Source organism: Camelina sativa, chromosome 15 (assembly GCF_000633955.1).
Source record: "Camelina sativa cultivar DH55 chromosome 15, Cs, whole genome shotgun sequence".
NCBI classification, from domain to species: domain Eukaryota; kingdom Viridiplantae; phylum Streptophyta; class Magnoliopsida; order Brassicales; family Brassicaceae; genus Camelina; species Camelina sativa.
Window position 1 is genome coordinate 9,154,456 of NC_025699.1, and position 19,205 is coordinate 9,173,660.

The 19,205-nt window shown below is 35.4% G+C and overlaps 5 protein-coding genes across 6 annotated transcripts; all 5 read left to right on the forward strand.

Moving 5' to 3' along the window:
• LOC104746163 (mitogen-activated protein kinase 9-like) lies at positions 4,446-8,801 on the forward strand. 2 transcript variants are annotated; one of them, XM_010467577.2, is made up of 11 exons: positions 4,449-5,031; positions 5,794-6,202; positions 6,306-6,433; positions 6,523-6,582; positions 6,694-6,843; positions 7,166-7,321; positions 7,446-7,583; positions 7,725-7,798; positions 7,889-7,990; positions 8,115-8,346; positions 8,442-8,801. In XM_010467577.2, exons 1-11 carry the CDS (start codon positions 4,678-4,680, stop codon positions 8,505-8,507), a joined length of 1,869 nt encoding a protein of 622 aa, XP_010465879.1. In that variant the 5' UTR covers positions 4,449-4,677; the 3' UTR covers positions 8,508-8,801. The 2 variants fall into 2 exon arrangements, with proteins under 2 accessions (XP_019092070.1, XP_010465879.1); XM_019236525.1 differs by having other exon boundaries at positions 4,446-5,031; positions 8,115-8,801.
• On the forward strand, positions 10,136-12,172 carry LOC104746164 (uncharacterized GPI-anchored protein At4g28100-like). Its single transcript, XM_010467578.2, has 2 exons — positions 10,136-10,917; positions 11,629-12,172. Exons 1-2 carry the CDS (start codon positions 10,249-10,251, stop codon positions 11,968-11,970), a joined length of 1,011 nt encoding a protein of 336 aa, XP_010465880.1. The 5' UTR covers positions 10,136-10,248; the 3' UTR covers positions 11,971-12,172.
• LOC104746165 (actin-interacting protein 1-2-like) lies at positions 13,260-16,295 on the forward strand. Its single transcript, XM_010467579.1, has 6 exons — positions 13,260-13,759; positions 13,944-14,105; positions 14,198-14,384; positions 14,652-15,077; positions 15,275-15,682; positions 15,774-16,295. The coding sequence occupies exons 1-6, from the start codon at positions 13,368-13,370 to the stop codon at positions 16,029-16,031; spliced, it is 1,833 nt and encodes a 610-aa protein (XP_010465881.1). The 5' UTR covers positions 13,260-13,367; the 3' UTR covers positions 16,032-16,295.
• On the forward strand, positions 16,325-17,057 carry LOC109125121 (beta-glucosidase 43-like). Its single transcript, XM_019237194.1, has 4 exons — positions 16,325-16,554; positions 16,652-16,710; positions 16,805-16,880; positions 16,977-17,057. The coding sequence occupies exons 1-4, from the start codon at positions 16,341-16,343 to the stop codon at positions 17,027-17,029; spliced, it is 402 nt and encodes a 133-aa protein (XP_019092739.1). The 5' UTR covers positions 16,325-16,340; the 3' UTR covers positions 17,030-17,057.
• LOC104746170 (beta-glucosidase 43-like) lies at positions 17,173-18,492 on the forward strand. The gene is made up of 7 exons (XM_019236694.1): positions 17,173-17,208; positions 17,314-17,543; positions 17,634-17,749; positions 17,836-18,056; positions 18,185-18,216; positions 18,313-18,415; positions 18,473-18,492. The coding sequence occupies exons 2-7, from the start codon at positions 17,355-17,357 to the stop codon at positions 18,490-18,492; spliced, it is 681 nt and encodes a 226-aa protein (XP_019092239.1). The 5' UTR covers positions 17,173-17,208; positions 17,314-17,354.

Sequence of the window (19,205 nt, forward strand, 5' to 3'; positions counted from 1 at the left end):
TACCCTCCATATGTAATAATAAACCCTAAATTATTTTTAAAAATGGACTGCACATTTTCTAGAAGACCTCCTCGCTTTCAGTGTAAAAAAAGTATACCAAACACTGTTGCATTAAGTATCAAACTCCATTAATGACTATATGATAAGTTGAGGTCAATATGCAATTTACTAAGTTCAAATTCAAGGTCTTTTGTTTTAGCTTTATTTAATTTCAAAAGTTATATTTACTATGATTTAAAAAAAAAATGTACATATTATGACCCTTAATCCTAAGAAATTAAATGATACATCAGTTATATTTTCCATTAGAATATACTACAATTACTTGCTTTTGAATCAAATATTTTCATTACAGCTAACAAAAAATATTTCATACTGATTAGTGTAAGATGTAAAAGAAAGTAATTAATAATGATATAAAATCATTATTTGTTTAATTTTTTTTTTCATTACATAATTACATAGATGTAAAAGTACAAAGCAAATTAAATAAAATGAATAGTAATCTTTCTTGTTTTGTAGTGTATCGTAAATAAGCATAGTACATTTAAAAGATAATTAATTCATATTAGATATCAATGTATATTAAAATCATAATTAGTAAATTTTAATTGTTTTTTCGTGTATCGTAAATAAGCATATTACATTTAATAGATAATTAATTTATATCATATAATCAATGTATATTAAAATCGTAATTAGTAAATTTTAATTTCATTTTATTGTTTTGTCGTGTATCGTAAATAAGCATATTACATTTAATAGATAATTAATTTATATCATATATCTATGTATATTAAAATCATAATTAGTAAATTTTAATTTCATTTTAAATGTTTTGTCGTGTATCGTAAATAAGCATAATACATTTAATAGATAATTAATTTATATTATATATCTATGTATATGATAATCATAATTAGTAAATTTTAATTGTTTTGTCATTTATCGAAAACAAGCTTAATATAATTAAACAACATAATTAATACAATATATAGTGAATGGAAATTTTTAGAAAATTTAGATATGAAAATATAATTAATAAGTTTTAAATGCAGATCTTTATTGTATTGTTGTGTATCTCAATCAAGCTTAATCTATTTTTAAAATATGATTAAAATAATAATATTGAATTTATAAAAAAAAATAACTCGACATATGAAAATATGTAATTAGTAAGTTTTAAAAGAGAAAATTTGAGTGTATTGTCGTATATTGCAAACAAGCTTAATTTTTAAAACATTATAACTAGAGTAATAAATGGTGAACAATAACTTTAAAAACTCATTATATAATTTTTATTGTGTTAATTGTACATTATTATTGTATTGTCGTGTATCACAAATAAGTTGAATTTATTTAACCAATATAACTAAAACAAGAAGTAGTGATTAGTGAACGATAATTTTAATAAAATTTAAAATATGGAAAACATAATTGGTAGTTGTGAAATCCAAAGTTTAGATGCATATCTCAACGAAGTTTAATACTACAAATGTCGGTTGTATATATTTAACATAAGGGTCTTTTCTATTTAAAATTTTAAGTTTCACGTATCTAACTTGAAGATTAATTACAAAATTATCTTTTCAATGTTTTTGGCAAAACTTATTTTTTGATTAACAATTTAGTATGTTTAAGTTAGTATTATAGATATTTAGAAGAAGATTCATAAAAACTTGTGTGCTTAGTAATCTTGAGAGATGCATACAAAGTGTGTCATGTCATCTTACTATATTTGATGTAAGATCTATGGGTAGTTTGGTTGTGGAAATCGTATTAGTTGGAAAATCGTTGTTACTATTTCCATAACATTCACTGTAATTTGAAAAAAAAGAGTAGAGAATGTCATATATCAATTGTAGATTCCGAAGATGTAGAAAAATCGAACCCGTTAACATATAGTATATATGTGTCCCATCTACTTTATGCTTTACCGTACGTTTTGCACTAGTTAATCAACAAAAACATAGGTTTAGTCACATATACGTATTAACAGTTATGTTTTTACGAAATTTCAAAAAAACTCCAACGCATTCAAACGCATTGCAAAGTCTCACTATATTGGTTAGGTTTATTTTTTCGCAGTTATTTATATATCTAATTAAGTCATAGAAATACGTATTTTATCCTAAAAGGATATGATCATGTTAGTTATTAAAGAAAGTATATGAAAATTAGAGAAAACTATAACTACAAGTGAATAGATGAAAAACTTAGTTGTAAGATCTGACAATATAAGCAAGTTATGGATCTGCAAATGACATTGGCATCAGCACTAATTTTTAATTTTAAACGGAAACATAAAGTTGAACAAGTACAATTGGAAAAGAATCAGACTTTTCAAAACATGTAACTGTAAGGAAAAAACAAGTTACTGCCAGTATATTTTTCTTTATTTTCTGTTTTTTTTGCTATCCAATACCTTCCTATATATAGAAAATAGCTGTTTCTTTTAACTGTCAGTTTGATGAAGCAATTTTTTTACATAACTATTTTTATATCGAGTGAATGATATGTCTGGAATATATTTTACCATTTGTACTACCCTTTGTACTAGCAAATGTCAAGTAAAATCAATGGGACTAAAAACCAATTTATAAATCTTTGGGGGTAAACAGCTGCGCCACCCCTATCTCATCCGTTGAGTCATCGTCCCTTCATACGTCACGGCCGGTAACCAAAATGGATGAACAAGAAAATTGTCCTGATATTACTGACAATACAATACGAATTTATGGACGAGTATAGTACGTTAGCGCAATAAAAACCAGATAATGGGTCACCAGTCAAACCCCAAATATCACCCTGAGTAGCGTCATTTTCATACAACGACATATGTATGCTTATATGCGTTGTTGTGTCCTATGTGTGCGTGCGTGTGCTCGAATAGTTTCAACTTTTGAACAATAGCCAAACAGAGAAACCAACAAAGTGTGGCTGATAAAAGACTTAAGATGACCACCAATAAAGCCACATGACATGACTACGATATGTGTACTGCTTAACGTACGTGGACAATCTGATTATTGTAGACCAAAATCTATAGAATATGCGATAAGTCCACAAATATAAGTATTTTCGTATTGAAATATTCGATTTGTATTTCAAATTTCAGATAAAGCACTTGAATAAGTAACTTTCTAAAGCATATATTTTGTGATGGACGGTAAAAATCTATTTCTCGCCATATGACTTAACTAGCATCTCAAAACACATAAAGACCATTTATATGCGAAGGGAGATAAAACCAAACTCATGTCTAAGAAATCAAACCCTTGAAACATATATGTAATAACCACGAAATGGAATCGTAGTTGTCTTCTATCTACAAAAACAGTTCATGAAAACTTGTCAACTACAAGTCTATAACAAATTAAGCTAAAGTAATTTGCTAATCATCACTTATGATTGATACATATTATGCTTAGGAAAATATTGTTTTACATTTGATTTTTGAAATAACGTTCTGAGAATTGGTAAAGACTAAAGAGTGAACTTGCCAACTATGAGTCACAAAATCACCACTTTCGCAAAGCAAAGACGATACCAAAATGGGCATTACAATTCTTTTCAAAAGGGGTCGATCGCGTGAGTCAATTTCTTCATTACATGCTAATACTTAACGGGCCGAATTATCATCCCTGACGGCACAAGGTTCACTTATAGTAATGAGATCTCAACATGAGATGAGATGGGCCTGTCTGTGTGCTGCATAGTTAACTTTTTTTTTTATGATCATTTTTTTTTTGGTTTGAAAAATGAATTGTTAATTATGATTATTTTTTGGGTCATTAGGGATTTAGGGTCCTTTCAACTCTCAAGTCACACGACCGGAGACGTGCATTAGAAGAATTACAGGGCAGACATTGGCTGTCATCTTACAATATCTCAAACCAAAAGGCCATTTTGGCCCCACCCACCTCCAACACCACCACCATCACCGTTTCTTTTTCTTATTTTCTTCTTCTCAAACACGCTTTTTGAAAATTTTAATATCATACAGTCCTTATCAAAAACAGTTATACAATTTGTTACTCCCTCCGTTTCAAAATATAGGATGTTTTAAGCAAATCACGCAGATTAAGAAGTTTTTACTTTTAACAAGTTCAACCAATCATAAACAATACTGCATAATATAAAATACTAAACTAATCTAAAAGTTGCATTGAAATTTGAAAACATCTTATATTATAAAACAATAAACTCTTCCAAAACATCTTATATTTTGAAACGGAGGGAGTATTTTGTTAGCCTAATTTTTCCTAACACTTTTTAATCTAAATTAGTTGTTGTTATAAAGCGAAATTATGAAAACGACGAGAGATTAAAATCCATGTGACTTTTGTAAAATAGTCAAACATACCCCTTTAATTAAAAGGGGTAAAGAGTGACACACGCTTCACGTGCACCACACGTGCCAAAAAAAAAAAACCCCTTTCACCTTCTTCTTCTTCTTCTTCTTCTAGCTTCCGCATCCTTCGGACAAGAGAGAAGCCCAAACAGCAAAGGAAAAAAATATAAAACAATAATGGAGAGTCGAATTCGAAAGAGAGAAGCACGCCATACCTGAGAGATTCGTGCGTAGAGTCAACGAGTTGAAGAAACATTTTTGTTTACTAATTTTAATTAAAGAAATTAAAAAAAAAAAAGAGTGGTGGTGGAGGAGGGTGTTTGATGGGTGCTAGTCACAGCACCACCGTTAATAATAGTCATCATCATCCTCATTCTCGGAATGCTTCTAATCATCTGATCACCAACAACAACAACAGCAATAACAGCTCTCGTCACTGTGGTTCTACAAGTGATCGTTTATCTGTTACCAGTTTACGGTCTCAGCTCACAACCATTTACAGAAACGAAGAAGAAGAAGAGGACGAAGAGGAAGAAGAAGAAGAAGAAGAAGGAAAAGATAAAAGAGCAGAAGAGGAATCGAAAAGATTCGCGCTTGTTAGGGATTTTGATTTGTCTGGGTTGAAGTGCATTAGGGTTCCTAGAAGAAATTACATTCTTATGGATCCTCATAAAAAGGTTCGTTTTTTTTAATTTTATTTATGGAAACCATTTGGGGGTTACTGCTTCTCCCATGGATCTGTCGTTTCGTCTAATCTGTTTGCTTTCTCCAGATTCAAAATTGGGATTTGTTACCTTTTTTTTTGGTGATTTCTGTTTTTAAAAAGGCAAACACTTTTTGGGATTCGAATGAGTTTCTGTTTCATTTCTCCAATTTCATTGGAAGGGACTGTAGCAAATCATTGTTTAATCTCATTGGGTTTTTAAGTTACTAAAGGGCAAACACTTTTTTGGGATTCCTATATTCTTGGTGTTTCTTTGCTTAGAAATTTTGGAAACTGCAAGGTAGCTGTCTCTGATGGTTTGGATCTTTGTTACGAATTGACTTTATGGAACTGTCAAAGATTTTGATCAACAGTCTTAGATGTCAGTACTTTTATGTTGTCAGAAAATGCTTACAATGTGGATTTGGTTGCTTCATGATTATACTTCCTTTCCCTCGGTTTTGAATTGGTTTTTGATGTCCTCTGGTATGATCTGAATCTATGGCACCTTATTGAAGGATTTGGAGAACTAGTAGAATGGTTTACATTGTTGATTTGGTTTCTTCTTCATTATGTTTCATTTGCCTCGGCTTTGAATTGGTCTTTTGATTCCCTATAGTCTCATTCTTAATCTAGAAGATGATCTATAGAATTTGGAGGAGTAGGCAGAATTCTTGTCTTTCCAATCTAAAGTTCGTAATAGGTGTTTTATGCTGTCATGTTTGTACAATCGCAGGTTGCACTGGAGACTGAGTTCTTTACAGAATATGGTGAAGCCAGCCGATACCAAATCCAAGAAGTTATAGGGAAAGGAAGTTACGGGGTTGTAGCATCTGCAATCGACACACATACTGGAGAAAAGGTTGCCATTAAAAAAATTAATGATGTCTTTGAGCACGTCTCTGATGCAACACGGATTCTAAGAGAGATCAAGCTTCTCAGGTTGCTCCGGCATCCTGATATAGTGGAGATTAAACACGTGATGCTTCCTCCTTCACGCCGTGAATTCAGAGACATTTATGTTGTTTTCGAGTTGATGGAATCAGATCTTCACCAAGTTATCAAGGCGAATGATGATCTTACACCTGAGCATTACCAGTTTTTCCTCTACCAGCTTCTTCGTGGTCTGAAGTTTATACACACAGGCGAGTGCATTGGCTCGAGAAATTCGTGTTTTCGTTGTTCCCTTTAGTCTATTACTGCTTTTAACTCAACCTGAACGAAATCTTTTTTCTTTGTTGCATGCAGCTAATGTGTTTCATCGTGATTTGAAGCCTAAAAATATTCTAGCTAACTCTGACTGCAAGTTGAAGATTTGCGACTTTGGGCTTGCTCGAGTGTCGTTTAATGATGCACCTTCGGCTATATTCTGGACTGTATGTTACAGACTGAAATCATAAGTTTCTATTTTATATTCTCTAATGCATTAAGTGTTGTGATCAAAATGGCTTTCGCTTCTTTGCAGGACTATGTTGCTACAAGATGGTACCGTGCACCAGAACTTTGTGGCTCTTTCTTCTCCAAAGTAAAATTCGATTCTCGTTTCTTTTATTTTCTTGTTGCAAAAGTTGTATGTTTCACATATTATATGACATCACAAACTTAGCTTAAAACGGATTTTCTTTCCTTGCTGCAGTATACTCCTGCCATTGATATATGGAGCATAGGATGCATATTTGCAGAAATGCTCACTGGGAAGCCCTTGTTTCCTGGGAAGAATGTGGTGCACCAATTGGATATTATGACTGATTTGCTCGGTACTCCGCCTCCCGAAGCTATATCAAGGGTTAGTTGGTAGAGTTCTTCTATTTCTCTTTGCTACAGTTTGGCTGCAACAGTTCTTTTGATGTCTTATGTCGTATGAGTTGAAAGTTTTATAAATGATGACTATTTGTTTACTAGTACGGTAGGTAGTACCTTTCAGCCATGGTTTTGTGGCGAGTAGTTTAGGCTAGTTTGGGCTGAATTCATATAAATTGGTAGGAAAGCTCATGTAGGTATGTGGCCACAGAAATATGAGCATACTATTGTTATAACGTTACAAGACCAGGATGGATCAGTTTTTCTAGTTCCTGTAATGATGGTCAGTGTTTTGTGTTGTGTTGCAGATTCGTAATGAAAAGGCGAGGAGATACCTGGCCAATATGAGAAGAAAACCGCCAGTTCCATTCACTCACAAATTTCCTCATGTAGACCCGTTGGCCCTTCGCTTACTGCACCGTCTTCTTGCATTTGATCCCAAAGACCGTCCCACAGCCGAAGAGGTAAAGCTCCTGTGTTGTACTTTTTTCTCTAGCGTTTCCACTTCAAAGTTTCAGAGCAGTTTCAATCGCTCTCAGAAAAGGAAACTTTTTATATACATGTTTGTGTGTGTGCGCGTGTATACAGGCACTGGCAGATCCTTACTTCTATGGTCTGGCAAACGTGGACCGGGAACCATCTACTCAACCGATTCCAAAGCTTGTGTTTGAGTTTGAAAGAAGGAAGATAACGAAAGAAGATGTGAGAGAATTGATTTATAGAGAGGTACACTAATCTCTTATTGTTTTTTGCTTCACTAAACTTGTTTGGATTGGTTAAGCTCTGAACAATGGCAAAATGTATCTTCTTCTCTTTTTGCATTGTATAATCGTAATCCTTACAAAACTTGAAAATGAAACAATGCAGATATTAGAGTATCATCCTCAGATGCTGCAAGAATATCTTCGAGGTGGAGAACAGACTAGCTTCATGTACCCAAGGTATATAAAATCATTTGGAATCTGAAATTATAATTTATTGCGAATTATGAGAAGTAAGATAAAGATTTTGTAATCTAAATGAAAATGCAGTGGTGTTGATCGGTTTAAGAGACAATTTGCACACCTTGAGGAAAATTACGGTAAGGGTGAGAGAGGCTCACCTCTTCAACGCCAACACGCTTCTTTGCCTAGGTAATACAATTTTTGTTCGTTGGTTTGTCCGTAAAACTGATTTTAAAAGTCATCAGACTTCCCCGATTCTTTAAAGTTTGTTTCTCATTCCATTGTGTTGTGTTGGAACCTTTTTCTGTTTCAGAGAGAGAGTCCCTGGTCCTAAGAAAGATAATGAATCACAGAATCACGAAATCGAGAACAGATCCGCAGCTTCTTTAGCCACGACCCTCGAAAGCCCTCCAACGTCACAACACGAGGGCTCAGATTACAGGAATGGGACGAGCTATACTGGTTACAGCGCTCGCAGCTTGCTAAAAAGTGCCAGCATCAGTGCATCTAAATGCATTGGCGTGAAACAAAGAAACAACTCAGAGGTAAAAACCAAGAAGCATTATAGAGATATCTATATAGAGAATAGAGTACAAGTTTCTATACTCTTGTTCTTCACATTCTTGTTTACTTTTTACAGCACGGGGAATCAAACAATGATACGGTAGATGCTTTGTCTCAAAAGGTTGCGGCTCTCCACACTTGATTCAGATATTGGGGACTGAAACTTGTTGCTAACAGTAGGCGGCTGATTCTACAATTCGTATACACATCTCTCACAGAGAAAAGAAGAAATGTTATGATCTTTGATAGATACTGAGAGACATGAGCAATGAACAAAACGAGTTAACCTTCATTGGTCTTCAATTTGTCCATCAATTCGAGTTGTATTAAAAAAAATGGATGAAGAATTGTGGAAATACCCCCAGACGTTTGGCTTTACTACATGTTAACCCCTGGATTTATGTCTTACAAGTATTTGACCTTATCAGGCGATGAATATGCCAAAGCGAAGTTAAGCCTAACTATACATGTTATATGCCTAAGCTAAGCCTAACTATACATGTTATATACAGTAAGTGAGTATGATGATCACTTCGTCCTCAAATGATATAGAATGATTTTGATTTACTGTTGATTTTCTTCTTTTTGGTCGTCCCATTTGCTTTTTCTTTGTTCTCTCGCTTTTGGTTTACTAATGGCTTTAGAGGGAGCCGATGAAAATACTGTTACGAACTGTACATATCATACATAACTTTAAATTAGTCCACAATATACAATAATGTTGTGAATTTTAGTCTATATCCAAAGTGAGTATATATATACCATTTTGTAACTCTACTACAGTAGTAGTCGTTACTTTTTGTAATGGCATTCCCGAAAAAGGGATTGTAATGTCATAGTTTAAGCAGCTTTTTACTAATTCTCACTACTACTACTAGAAGACCATTTCGCGTGCCTGACGTTACCTTTTTAACATGGAGCTCCACATAATTCTCTCTTTTTCCTTTTTACTTCTATCCAACTTTAGTAGTAGTATTTCCTGGCTTGGGTGCGTTTTCTTCTTTTCTTGTCTTTTATTTTCCATGGAAGTAAGAGCAAAATCTTTAAATTATAAATAAAAATGACAAAACAGCTAAATACTAAACATAGCAAAACTAAATTCGTAACTTTTACTATTTTACAGTTTGCATTTGCGCATGGTTCTTTTGTTTTTTCACAGTGTTTAATTTGCGAAAAAAAATTAATTGCATTATTTTGTCAGCCAAACGAATAACTTTATATGCTTTACGAGACAAACCCATCCTACTTTTATATAGTTTATTTATATATTCATAAAATCGCATTATGCTAATTTGATCGATTAAACAGATTACATTATCAGATCTAAGTATATATGTGTGGATTTTAGTACATTGGGTTTTAAAGAAAAAACAAAGCAAAAGTAGTGGAGTATCGTAAGTATAATACTAAACTAAACGAATCCTTCCAAGTCTTATGTATTGGAATTATAAAACTAAAACAAGTGAACCTGTCGATCAGTCGCACTCTGTAGTTTTCAAGTTTCAATGCGAAGAATAATCGTCCCGTGATTCAACTAATTTCAGGTTACTAATACTACTAATTTGCCACCATGGATTAGTAGATTACCATAGTTTCTATTATAATCATCATACACAACGAAAAATATTAATGAATCATAAGAAAATGTTTTTGTTTACAATGAAAAATATTAACGAACCATTTTTTTTTTCTTTGAAATAAGTACTACTAGTAGAGTAAGAGTAGTAGACTGTAGTAGTAGGAACTAGGAGTAATATTAAATTGGTATAAATCGAGATCTCCCATTTGTGATATTTTATTACACATCTCTTCATTCACACTCTCTTTGTCTCTCTCTCTTTTGCTAGTCTAGTCTTACTACTCTTGTCTCCATTGTTCCGGCGATGTTCCAACACGCGCCTTCTCCCATTCACCTCATCATCGTCTTCTTCTCCTTCTTCACCATTCTATCACCCGTTTCACCAAACCCAGAAGAAACTGTCACAGTCCAGCCATTCCGGGTCAAATCATCCCCACCCGCAACCATACCCGCTTTCCCGGAGCAATCAGATTTCTCAGGCTGCCCTCTCGATTTACCTGAAGACCTCTTCCACGGAATCAAATCAGCCTGCACCGGCAAAAAGCTCCACAAAGGACGATGCTGCCCTGTTCTAGGCGCGTGGCTCTACTCTGCTTACTCAACCACTGCTCTTAGCCGCTCCATTTCCGCCGCCGCCAGAAACGCATCCTCCTCCCCGATGACGCAAGAAGACATGCCTTTGCTTCCCGATGACTCGGAGACTTGCGTCGACGGATTGGGGAAATCGTTGAGGCAGAGAGGGATTGAGCTCACCAGACCGAACGAGACTTGCGACGTCGTTTACTGCTACTGCGGAATCAGATTGCATCCGTTGAGCTGTTCTGAGGCTTTTAGAGTTAACGAAGAAGGGAGACTCGTTGGAGACGAGAGGGTTACTAGATTAGAGACTGATTGTTTGAGTGGTAGCCACAACAATGCTGATAGATTGTCTCCTCTGCTTGGCTGTAACAAGTGCTTGAACAGTCTCTATAAGGTAAAGTCTCTAACTTTCCTATAATTGCTTGATGGGTTCTGTTTGGATTGACTGTTAGAAGCTGTCACTGTGGAGTTCAATTGGAATCTAACATAGTGAAATGTGTGTGTAGTAGATAAATCTAGTAACTTTAGATAATCTGTTATGGTGTTTTAGCATCTGGTTTTGGTTTAGATTTACTGATATAGACAGTATTTAGGATGAGTAATGATGATTTGATCGACTAGTTAACTATGTATAAGGAGGTCTAATCCAAAAGTAATCACTTTTCTTGATGCTTTGATGATATTTAGTGTTTAAGCACGTTAGGGTTTACTATATGAGTATATGAGTGAGTGAGTGAGGATTGAAGAAGATTTGGAATTATGTAATCTAGGATTCTTTCTGATCTGGCCATCATCCATGGCGAATGGTAATTTGGGAAAAGTTTTGTTCTTTAGCTTTTTGTTCTTTTTCTATCTGACAGTCTGACACACACTACACACACATAGGCGCTTACAAAAGCCGTGATCCTCACGCGTTACTTTGTTGTCTTTGATTTTTCCTTTCATTCTTCTGTATCTTAATCACCAAACCCACCATAACCTAAAAAAAAGCTTAGCCACTAGCTTCCACCTTTCTACTTTCTAATTACTCAATGATTACTTTAGTCAACAGTAACAAAACCTAAGCAAACTAAACACGCTTCTGGCTTTTGTTTCTTTTTTGCAGCTAAACCCGAAGAAAACTTCAGGTACAAGACACCCATCGAAAGAAGATCGAAACAGAACAGCAAAGATGCACAACAAAGATTGTGTCCTCATGGGTCTCACTTGGCTTCTTGCTAAGAACCGTACAGCTTACTTCCCCACTGTCACTTCCGTCCTCCGAGCCGTCATGCTCAACCAAGGTGGGGAGCCACGGTCGTGTGCTATCGGCAGCGACGGCATGCCCTTAGCCGTCGACTCTTCCGAATTCTCTAGTGGCTTGGCAACTTCACTTCAGTATCCGCACTGCTTGGTCCACTTCTTTCTTTACAGCGTCATTACATTAGTCTTACTAAGGTCGTGGTGACGTGGTAGTGGATTTTGATTGTGATGTGGGCACGTGTTATTACGTGATTGGTTGAGTGAAGTGAAATTCAGATAGAAAAAGAGATGGGCTTGGTTCTGTTCTGTCTTTGTAAATTAGCTTTTTTGTTGTTGTCGTTGTTGTTGTAGCCATGTTCTTTTAAACATTATTACATCCAAAAATTTGTCAATTAAAATTTGGAAAACCACAATTCACAAATTTCAAAAATTTCAACAATATTTTTGCGATCATATCAAATATGAGCGCAATCAATCAGAAATATTTCATTTTTTTTTTTTGGGAGAGAAGAATAATAGAGAAAGGGGCATGTGAGTAATGGGGACGAGGTGGTGTGGCTGGTTTGAGAGAGACAGAGAGACTTGTGACAGCTTTGTTCTTATGTTTCCTTATCTTCTCTCTAACCACGCAAGGAAGTTCTCTATAAACAAATAATACACACATTCATCTATGTATTATAATGCGACCAAGAGATGTAAAGCCCCACGACTGACAACTAAATTTTCTCATACACTCCAATAAAAATTTCAATCAATAATCGAATGCTTCCATGAGATTTTTTATTTTATTTTTTATCACAAAGATATTTCACAACAAGTTGTGTCGGTGTTAGATAGACATCAAATTCTCCAATCAACTGCTAGCGATTCATTGACTTGGCAATATAGCAAATATAGCTACTCTGGGCTTTATTAACTGGCCCATGGGCCGTATATATACCTCTTTTGAGAATATAACACCCAATTAGTCTTACTCTCTAATCTATAAATTTCAACATTACCATGTTTAATCCACTCCACTAATAAACCTCTACATTTGTAGGAAAAACATAAAGCATATGATTATTTTGTATCTAATAAACATCCGTGATCAGCAACAACAACAAGACTAAATACAAACTAGTGTAGGTCTTAGAAGACTACACGTCAGATTTTTCTTCTTTTGTATATTAATTTAATCAGTTTCTGCCAGAGAAGTGAATGTTGTAACAATGATTATTACTCCCTCCGTTTCAAAATATAGGATGTTTTGGAGAAGTTTGTTGTTTTATAATATAGGATGCTTTCAAATTTCAATGCAATTTTTAGATTAGTTTAGTATTTTATATTATGCAGTATTATTTCTGATTGGTTGAACTTGTTAAAAGTAAAGACTTCTTAATCTGCGTGCTTTGCTTAAAACATCCTATATTTTGAAACGGAGGGAGTATTACATAATCTTTTTATTTTAATTTAATTAATTAAAAAAGGCTAAACAAAAACAGCTAATCTGAATGTCAAACAAAACTCAAAAAGACTCAAAACCGTCCTTCCTCTTTCTTCGTCTGTGTGGTCTCTTCTTCTCGTAAAACCCAAAACGATCTCTGCTAAAGTCTCTCGATTATGATGGAGCTTTCCGAAACCTACGCGTGCGTCCCGTCAACGGAGAGAGGTCGAGGGATCCTGATCTCCGGTGACTCGAAGTCCGATACAATCCTCTACACTAATGGTCGATCCGTCGTGATGCTCGACCTCAACAACCCTTTAAAGGTATCTATCTACGGGGAACACGCTTACCCAGCTACTGTTGCGAGATACTCACCTAACGGAGAGTGGATCGCGTCGGGTGATGTGTCGGGTACTGTTAGAATCTGGGGTGCTTACAATGATCATGTGTTGAAGAAAGAGTTTAAGGTTTTGGCTGGTCGGATCGATGATCTTCAGTGGTCTGCTGATGGGTTGAGGATCGTTGCTTCTGGTGATGGCAAAGGGAAATCTCTTGTTCGTGCTTTCATGTGAGCATTTTTTGTTTTTTGTTTTGGTTCTTTGATAAAAATTTGATTTTTATGTGAAATGTGTTGACTTTGATTTGATCGGACTAAAGGGTTTTGTATTGAATTTGTTGAATCGGATTGAATCACATTGAACTGATCATTTTTGACTCATTTGATGCCTAACGAAATGTTTCACATTTATTAGGTGGGATTCAGGATCAAATGTGGGAGAGTTTGATGGACATTCTAGGAGAGTTCTTAGCTGTGCTATCAAGCCAACTAGACCGTTCCGTATTGTTACTTGTGGGGAAGATTTTCTGGTGAATTTCTATGAAGGTCCTCCTTTCAAGTTCAAGCTCTCAAGCAGGTCAGATTATTCAATTTCTAGTATCTGTTCTGTTCCTTGCTTGTGTGATTCCGAATTGTTTACAAGTTTTGTTGTTTGTGTTTGGTCAACAGAGAGCATTCCAACTTTGTCAACTGTGTGAGGTTTGCACCAGATGGAAGTAAGTTTATTACTGTTAGTTCAGATAAAAAGGGGATTATATATGATGGAAAGACTTGTGAGAAACTTGGAGAGCTTTCACCTGAAGATGGGCATAAAGGTAGCATCTATGCAGTTAGCTGGAGTCCTGATGGTAAACAGGTACTAAGTTCTTTCTGATTGTTGTACCGTGTTTCTCGAATCCTTTTCTGATTCCGTCATATTAGTCTCAAACTACATTAGGCTTGAACAGGGTTTATAGAATAGCATTTGAAATATATCACTCTGACCCTCTCTAGTATGTGTGTACATGAGCTACATTTGTGGTCTAGAATTTTAAGTGTATATATGAAGATCAATGAGTTGTTCAATATATGGTTGGTGCTACATATGTACTTACATGTTGTATATGTTTGAATCATCAACCAGGTCATCACTGTTTCTGCAGACAAGTCAGCCAAAGTGTGGGATATGTCAGAAAACGGTAGCGGAACATTGAACACAACATTGAATTGTCCTGGATCATCAGGAGGAGTGGACGATATGCTTGTTGGGTGTCTGTGGCAGAACGATCATATTGTCACTGTTTCTCTAGGTGGCACGATCAGCATATTCTCAGCAAGTGATCTTGATAAATCCCCCTTTCAGTTTTCGGGGCATATGAAGAACGTCTCTTCCTTAGCTGTCCTCAAAGGAAATACTGACTACATATTATCTGGTAGTTATGATGGTCTCATATGTAAATGGATGCTAGGCCGTGGTTTCAGCGGTAAATTGCAGAGGACACAGAACACTCAAATAAAGTGCTTTGCTGCTCATGAAGAAGAGATTGTGACCTCCGGATATGACAATATGGTAAATTGGTTCTCACTTTTATTTTTTTCTCACATTTAGGACATGTCACCTTAATTTTTGTGTTGATCTGACTTCTTTTAGGGGAGTGTCGAATGAATTTAAGGACGTAACAAGTGTTAATGATATTAATTATTACAAGCATTATTAATATTGAAGCAACTAATTCGCATTCTTTCACTATGTGATTCTTAATTCAGATATCTAGGATTTCCTATAAAGACGATCAATGCACAAATGAAGAGGCTATTGACATTGGAAATCAACCAAAAGATCTAAGCCTTGCACCACTCTCACCGGATCTACTTCTGGTGACCTTTGAGTCAGGAGTTGTGTTTCTCCGTGATGGGAAAGTAGTGTCAACCATCAACCTTGGGTTCACTGTCACTGCTTTGGCAGTAACACCTGATGGAACCGAAGCCATCGTCGGTGGCCAAGACGGTAAACTCCATCTGTATTCTGTTAGTGGCGACTCACTCACTGAGGAAGCAGTTCTCGAGAAACACAGAGGCGCCATCAGTGTCATACGTTACTCTCCGGATCTCTCTATGTTTGCATCAGCTGATTTGAACAGAGAAGCTGTTGTGTGGGACAGAGTCTCCAGAGAGGTAAACTTAAGATTATTTAAAACCTTTCCCCCATGAATCTGGAACACAAAACACAAGGTCTTATATCGGTTCCTTTTTCTTAAAAAAACAGATGAAGCTGAAGAACATGTTGTACCATAGCGCACGCATAAACTGCTTAGCTTGGTCTCCAAACAGCAGTATGGTTGCTACAGGATCCTTAGACACCTGTGTGATCGTGTATGAAGTGGACAAACCAGCTTCGTCAAGGATGACCATAAAAGGAGCTCACTTAGGTGGAGTATATGGTCTGGGTTTTGCTGATGATTCCCATGTAGTGAGTTCTGGTGAAGATGCTTGTATCCGCGTCTGGAGCTTAACTCCCCAATAAGAAGACTTTGAGTAAATTATAAAGATATATTGTAACTTTGGAAAAGCTTCAACTACTTTTGAAGACTTTTGGATCTCCTCCGTTTGGCTGTGGCTGTGTTGATGACTTGTGTGTGTGTCTTTTTGTTTTTTGTCGGCATATCTTTTGTCAAAAAATGAATGCTCTGTTTTGGTCTGTTTTTATTTTCATATTATCAGAAGATTACTGATAGAGAGAGAATTGGACTTGAGAGAGATTACTACTCCATATAATACTATTTGATTACTTTCGTCTTACCACTAAACAGAGGAGAATTTACAATTATCTCACATGTTTCTTTTTCTCCTCCTCCTCTGCGCTTCTCGCTCCGGCGAATCTTTGCCGTCCGGAGACGGCGTACCTATGGACACAAGCGATCTTAACAGAGAGAGTTTTCCGGAAGGATTCTTGTTCGGAACAGCCACGTCAGCTTATCAGGTGGAAGGAGAGACCCACCAAGACGGTCGTGGGCCAAGCATTTGGGATGCCTTCGTCAAGATTCCTGGTTAATTTAATCTCATTATCAATCTAATTACAACTTCACTAAAACTATTAACTAACCATTTAGATTTCTTTTTATGCTATTGTATATAAAAAAACAGGTAAGATAGCTAACAATGCAACGGCTGAGTTAACAGTGGACCAATATCACCGTTACAAGGTAACTAATCATAAAGTATTCTTATCGAATCATAATGCATATATGTAATTTACATTGGTGGTGTTCAAAGTTCATCATGTTAATGACATTTCAGGAAGATGTAGATTTGATGCAGAACCTCAACTTCGATGCCTACAGATTTTCCATTTCATGGTCCAGAATTTTCCCTGGTATTATTACTGTAAAATATTATTAGAAAAATATTCACAGTGCTTATATATTCAGATCTAAAGATTGGTTTATATATAACTTCTTATGGAAAACAGAAGGAACCGGTAAAATCAACTGGAATGGAGTTGCTTATTACAACAGATATTGATCGATTACTTGGTCCTAAAAGGTATAAATCATTCTATAATTGTACAAATTTGATTTTACCCTTTTTATAATGAACATGATACAATTGTTAGGTATAAAACCGTATGCGAATTTGTACCACTACGATCTTCCTCTGGCTTTGGAACAAAAGTATCAAGGCCTGCTTAGTAAACAAGTAGTGTAAGCACCAAACTGTATATTATCATTTGTTTCTTACTGCAAAAATCTTTTTTGATATGATATAATGAGGCAATTTTTACAGGGAAGATTTTGCGGATTATGCAGAGTTTTGTTTCAAGACATTTGGAGATAGAGTGAAGAACTGGATGACGTTTAACGAGCCCCGTGTTGTAGCTGCTCTAGGCTATGATAACGGCATTTTTGCGCCTGGTCGATGCTCTAAAGCATTTGGAAACTGCACTGATGGTAACTCCGCGACCGAACCATACATTGTTGCCCATCACCTTTTCTTGGCACACTCAGCAGCCGTCCAGAGATACCGCCAAAATTATCAGGTATATAAAGGCTCTTTCAAGTTTCAAGTTGTTTGTATGATACCAAACAACTAAATCATGACTACTAAACATCGAACCATACATTTTCAGGAGAACCAAAAAGGAAGGATTGGGATTCTACTGGATTTTGTTTGGTTTGAGCCACTTACAAGTAGTGAAGCAGACAATGACGCTGCTCAAAGAGCAAGAGACTTTCATGTTGGATGGTAAACGTTCAAATTTTTAGAAATCTAAAAACTCATACGTTACCTTTAAGAGTTTTGGTGAGCTTATAAGAGTATATATTTTGAAGGTTTATTCACCCAATAGTATATGGAGAGTATCCAAAGACAATGCAGAACATTGTGAAAGATAGGCTTCCAAAATTCACAGCGGAAGAAGTGAAAATGGTGAAAGGTTCCATAGATTTCGTTGGGATAAACCAATACACGACTTATTTCATGTCTGATCCTAAAATTTCCACACCACCCAAGGCTTTGGGTTATCAACAAGATTGGAACGTCGCTTTTAACTGTAAGTTCTGTGTTCGTATATATATATGTTTATCCGTTATGAATGATCTCGTCTTGTGACAATGTCAATGTGCTACATATTATATAAATCAAGTGCATACTGAGAGTTCTTAGTCTATACACATGCAGTTGCAAAGAATGGGACACCAATTGGTCCAAGGGTGAGATATATTTCATTTTTATTTTATTTTTATTTTTTATTGTTAACTCTCTTTAATTACTAGTGTTTGATTATGAAGTGATCTAAATTTATTTAGGCATATTCGGAATGGTTATATAACGTACCATGGGGAATGTACAAGGCGTTGATGTACATTAAGGAACACTATGGTAATCCAACTATGATTCTCTCGGAAAATGGTATATATTCTAACGATAAAGTCTTGAGTTTAATCTTTTTTGTGTTTGTTATATAAGTGTTGAGTGTTAAAATTTGAATACAATATTTATAGGGATGGATGATCCGGGCAACATCACTCTAGCTCAAGGACTAAATGATACAACGAGAATAAATTATTATAGAGGCTACTTAGCGCAGCTTAAAAAGGCAGTAGACGATGGAGCCAATGTAACTGGATATTTCGCGTGGTCATTGCTTGATAATTTCGAATGGTTATCAGGATATACCTCAAGGTTTTGAATTAACTAATGAATCTGTTATTGGTTTATATGATTCTTTCTGATAAATTGTTATAGTATATGTTCTAATGACTTCTCTCCTCCGCGTAGGTTTGGAATTGTGTACGTGGATTACAAGGACTTGAAGAGATACCCCAAGATGTCTGCGTTATGGTTCAAACAACTACTGAAACGGGATCAAAACTGAGCTCAATGTGTCTATGAATAGATTATGATATATTGAGTTACAAGTGATTGTTATATAAAGCCTTAAAAGAACTATAGGGTCGTTTATCTCCCTTTTGTGCTTTGATGGATTGTGAGGTGACTATGCATGCGACTGCGTAACTTGTGAACTCTCTGATCTTTGCTAACAAAAAAAAAAAAACTTGAGAACTCTCCCTTTGACTTTTCAAAATATTCAAAAGCAGCAACAGTATATATTATAAAAAAAAATTCTTCTAGTATATATACCACGTAACTTCAATAATGTGTGTGGGCATATAATACACTGAGTTTTTTTTACTGAGAC